Here is a 5,671-nt window from a genome sequence, read left to right as displayed (position 1 = left end):
CAGAACCTTAAATACAAAAAGTCTACCCACTATTATTGTCTAGAAATCTACCAGGAAAAGAGATGTACGGTTGAGATTTAATTGGAGTTTTGTAAGACTATCCTAAAAATATATCTCAACCACCCATTGATTTTTCAAGTAAAATTCTAGATAAAATTTTTAAATTTATAATATTAGTTATTCAAATAATAGGGCAGCCTAATGTGGACCGACCGTGCAATATTTCCAACTTTCTTGCCAATCCAACCCTAATTTTCAAAAACTATACATTCACGTCAACTAAGATACCTCCTCTTTCTCTCACCTTTCCCTTCTACTTTCTTGTTCATACGCATATAAAAAGTCAAGTTCCACTCTGGACTTTATAACCACCCAACCTTTTCCACTTCTCATTTTCTCAGGAAAAGCCTAGAAAATGAGCAAAGAAACTCCATAACCATAACCACAAACTCCTCTCCACCAGCATGAGCCATGGCGAAGACATTGCTTACAACGTTGTCATGGCCTTCCTCTCTTTCTCTCTCATTGCCCTTGGTGTCATCCTCTTCTTCCTCTACAAGAATAAACCAGTTGATGAGTTCCAAGAAACCATACCCACCAAGCTCTATGCATCTCCATATTCACTAATGGACATAGATTCTGCCACTGATGGGTTCAACCACCGGCGACTTATTGGTCAAGGTAGGCTCGGAACTGTCTATGCAGCTGTGTTGCCAAGTGGAGAACTAGTCGCCGTGAAGCGGATTCATCCCCGGATTGTTTTGAGCAATGCAGGTTTCGGGTTTTATCAGCTTTGTGCTTGTGAATGTTTTTCGTTTTTTGGTTGTTTCAATTTGAGTATTGCATATGATTGGCTTAGGACATGGGCTATCCTAGTTTTTTTTGTGGGGGCCATTGGACCGACTAATTCAAGAGACTAATCTCAATGTCTACTTGGGGCGTCCCAATTAAAGGTAAATAATTGGCACTTAGGACGTTTGGAACTTGAAACTTTGGAGGAAACACACCCCAATTCTCAAGTTTTAACTATCAGGCCAATATAGTTGAATCATGATTTTAAACAGCTTTATCAAGATACAGATCAATATAGCTGGTAAGATTAAATATCAGTCTCTATTGAAAATATATCAGTGAATAATGATATCCGATGTCCAAAATACTGATACACATCTGCCAATATTTATAAGGCCTTGGTTGGATGTGTTTCTAAGCAACGATGCTTCTTTTCAAACTTTTTGATTGATGTTTTTGTACATTTACTACATTGTCTCATAAATAATAATTTTTTTTTTTACTAATGCAGGTTTTGGGTTCTCATCGATGCTCAAGTGGCTGTCTTTGGCTCACCACCCCAACATAGTCCCGGTTCTAGGGTTTTCAGAGGCTCCAGGAGAGAGAATTATACTAATGGAGTTTGTGGGTATGATGAGTTTGGACTATTATTTGCATCAAAACTCCGATGACATGTCACTCCTTGATTGGCACAGGCGTTTGAGGGTGGCAGCTGGGGTGGCTCGGGCGGTTGAATACTTGCATGAAGTGGTGGCACCACATATAGTCCATGGTTGCATTAAGCCCTCAAATGTGTTGATTGATGTCAAGTTTTGTGCTAGGGTTTGTGATTATGGGCTGTCTTTTTTGGCACCTCAGGAGAGGAGAGGACTTGAAGGGTATGTGGATGATGAATATTGGGTTGAGAGAAGAGGGGTTTCAAAGGAATGTGATGTTTTCGGGTTTGGGGTGGTTTTGCTAGAGCTTTTGAGTGGGAGAGGAAGTGAAAATGGTTTGATTGTGAATTGGGCATTGCCTTTGATTAAAGAAATGAAGTTTGGTGAACTTTTGGACCCAAGATTAGTAATTCCCTCTGATATGAAGCCTCTTGTTAGATTGGCCAAAGTTGCATCAGCTTGTGTTGGGAATTCTAGAAGAAACAGACCTTCTATTGTTCAAGTGGCATCTATTTTAAACAATTTGGAGATGGATCTATGTTTTTGAGTGATGGGTTTCTCCAACACTAGCCAATGGGTCATCTTGAATGTGTAGGATTTTTCTTTTCCTTTTTTCTTAGGTAAATTATATTGTAGTCGTTGTAAATTGTCTCGTGTTAATTTGATTATTATAATTTTAATTGTATCAATTTTATTCTTAAATTTTACCGATTACGTTAATTTTGTCCAACTAATAGCATTTGTTAAGAAATTGAACAAAAATTAAAGACAAAATGATCGTTTTAAAATAAGAGAGTGAACGAACAACTTTACCTATTGATTTTAGTCCAATTTTTTACAAATTCATTATCAATTGAACTAAACAATACAATATAAAAAATTTAAAATTAAAATTGAAACAAATATAATATTAAATGGATATACAAAATAAAATATAAAAATTACAGATATAATTTAGCTGTTGTTCTTTTCTCCACACAAAACTCTTCACAAATTTAAAATTAAAATACAAGTGAAAACGAAACCAAATTAAGATCCTAAGTGGAAATTTTGGTAAGTTTTTGTCTTTGATGTTGTGAAATCAGATTGGATAAGATCAAAGTGGCTCAGTTAGAGCTGTCCCATGAGAGAATAAAATGTTTAAGTAGAGAGAGAGAGAGAGAGGACAGTGGTTGGGCGGTGGTTGGTTGGTGTGTTGTCATGGGCGGTGATTTTAATCTTTTCTTTTTTTTTTGTTTTGTAATTACGTGTGGAGTGGAATGGAGTTGGATCTTGTTTGGTGGTGAGAGGGACCCATTCCCATCAATTCCTTCTCGTACGTATTCTTTTAGTTTTTGGCTTGTCATTGCTTCATCATTTCAATTAGGGAGGTAATAATGACTCAGCCCACTTTGATCTGGCCTGGCTTGTTTGGGCCCGGGCTTGGGTTGGTCCAAGCGAATTTTGCCGGCTCTCGCCTTTTTAGTGGGCCAGATCAGGCCGGCTCATGAGCTAAAAAGTGAGGCCCAGACCCAAGCCCAAGGTCACTCATAATCAGGCCTAGGGTCTGAGTTGCGGGCCAGGTCAAGTCAGACTTTTTTATATTTATATTAAGAATAAAAAATTAAAAAAAAAATTATATTAGAGTATTTTAGTTAAGATTAATGAGAGGTCAGACTTTTTTATATTTATATTAGGAATAAAAAATTAAAAAAAAAATTATATTAGAGTATTTTAGTTAAGATTAATGAGAGGTTTTGTTTGGTTATGTAATATTTCATGGTGATATTTAAATTTAATTATGTATGATTTATATTTTTTTAATTATGAACTTATAACTAAAAAAATATACAAGTATGTAATTTTTTTCTTTCAAAATGAATAATTTTATATATATGAAAATGAAACTTTCAATATTACAATATTAAATTATTTATATAATATTTATTAAATGAATGATTTTTATTTCAAAATGAAATAAAATATTACAAAAATTGATATTATTAAATAAATTAGATGTAGATTACTGATGGTGGTAGAGCAATTGCATTACTATATGTCAAGTACATCCCAACTAGGTTGGCACCTACTAGCCTACCAATTATTTGCATTATACTCTACCTCAATAATCTAATAAAAAAATAAAAATAAAAAATGAAATAGTAAAAAATAAATTGTTGATCAACCATCGAAGGAGACAGACATTTTAGTCGCGTTGCCCGAGCATATATCATCCAAATCATTTTGAATTCACTCATTTTCTCTATAATTTTGTCTTCTTGTAAGTGCATGCATATGATCTCTGGATATCATTAGTGTCTCAACCATTTCGGGTGAAAGCCTGCTCCGGTAATCGCTCAGCACCCGTCCACCTACACTAAAAGTTGTTTCCGAAGCAACTGTAGAAATATGAACGGTTAGTATGGGTCATCTGTAAAACCACATGCTACATAATTTCATTTTGTTTCAACCATTCTAAAATGTCAAAATCATCAGAATCATCCATTGACGGGCATTCTAAATAACGTTGTAGTTCAGAACTACGTACACTTGCATGTTGAGATATTCTTATACTTTTAATTACTGAAAAAACACTATCTCCCACCTCAAGATGAGACTACTAGTCTAGTGTGTGTGTGTATTTACAGATGCAGCTGCCCTGAATTCTTCAAATAATCTGTTGTATGTTTGCATAATAGGGAAAATTGTGTTTGATTAGCAAAAATATGCTCTAAAAATTCTTGTAAACTAATTTCTTTACACATAGAATCAGTTATTATGGCTAAACCTAATAGATGAGGCAAATGATTAACATATTTATCAAATTTTTCTTTCATTGAAGTAATAATTGTTATATAATATTCATTATCCATATATTTTATGAAAATTTTAATTATTTCTGCTAGCATATGTAAAACAAATGGTCAAGTAACAATATATATATAAGAAAATAATTTTGTTGAAGTATCGAAAATTTTTAAAAAATCTTTATATAAGGTTTCTTGGAACCAATTAAGTTTAGTGAGAGTCAGTACTCCTCCTATTGATATTGTTGCAAAAAATAAATTTATCGCTCTTCTTTGTTTACAAGCTATTTTTAACATATTATATGTTGAATTCCACTTATTATCTACATCTAAAATTAATTTTCTAAATGACATATTTTCTAGTTGACAAATTTTTCTATATTTTGAAATTTGATTACCAGAAGACATAATAGTAATAACTGTATTTTTTATTACAAGTACGGAAGTTTCGTATACATGCATATATAGCTTGTTTAACAATCAAATTGAAAATATGGGTACAACAACGAATATGAAAAAAATCACCATCAACAAGTAATTGTAAAGTTGATTTTAAATGGGCTACACTTTGATTATAATATGATGCATTATCTAAACTAATCGCAAATATTTTATTTTGTAAAGCCTACTCGTATAACACATTTCTTATTTCTATACCAAGAGAATGACCAGTGTATGGAAGTTTAACTAATTTAAATAAAATAATTCTTTTATTTAATTTTCAATTATTATCAATAAAATGTGCAGCGATACATTGATATTCAAAACCATTATTTTACCACAGATCAGATGTTAAACAAACTCTTCCATTCAAAATTTTAAAGATGTCAAATAATTCACTTTTAACATCCTCAAATTTTTTAAAAATCTTGTTTCTAGTAGTATTTCTTGAAAAATTTTGATATTGCAGTGGAAAACTTTCGTGAATTATTTCGGTAAAATTGGAACATTCACTAGTAGTAAAAGGTTATTCTTTTTTAATAATATAATCAACTACAGAATTTTGTGCATGTATAGGATCATATGAAAATGTTTGCAAATTACTAGTTGACGAAACCCCTAATTGCATTTGACTTCGAATGTCAAGTTGTTGACTTTGTAAATGTTTGTTAGCATGCATTTTTAGATGACTAGTACCGCCTGTAGATGCAACACTAAGTAAATGTGTACAATATTTACATTTTGTTTTAAATGTAATAGTACCATCAGGATTATTTATAGATATTTTTTCAAAATATTCCCAAACACTACTACTCCTGCTTCTAGATAATGATCCAACTGTTGGAAGAGAGATATTAGAAGGAGAATCAACAGATTCATGTTGTGTAGTATATGTATTAATATTGACATAAGCATTAGGTATATTAGGATCCATAATAATGTAAGTAAAACAATATATAAGAATTAATAATTAATTTAAATAATGTGTAAATACAA

The 5,671-nt window shown here is 32.2% G+C and overlaps 1 protein-coding gene across 1 annotated transcript; it reads left to right on the top strand.

The window, feature by feature from the left end:
* The first annotated feature begins 219 nt into the window (after window positions 1–219).
* On the top strand, window positions 220–2,137 carry LOC114280931 (Protein kinase superfamily protein). The gene is made up of 2 exons (XM_028223338.2): window positions 220–774; window positions 1,304–2,137. The coding sequence occupies exons 1-2, from the start codon at window positions 465–467 to the stop codon at window positions 1,993–1,995; spliced, it is 1,002 nt and encodes a 333-aa protein (XP_028079139.2). The 5' UTR covers window positions 220–464; the 3' UTR covers window positions 1,996–2,137.
* Window positions 2,138–5,671: the final 3,534 nt, after the last annotated feature.

The sequence above is a fragment of the Camellia sinensis genome, chromosome 9, assembly GCF_055761805.1.
Source record: "Camellia sinensis isolate YWXY chromosome 9, ASM5576180v1, whole genome shotgun sequence".
NCBI classification, from domain to species: Eukaryota; Viridiplantae; Streptophyta; class Magnoliopsida; order Ericales; family Theaceae; genus Camellia; species Camellia sinensis.
This window is presented reverse-complemented; position numbering and strand designations above follow the sequence as displayed.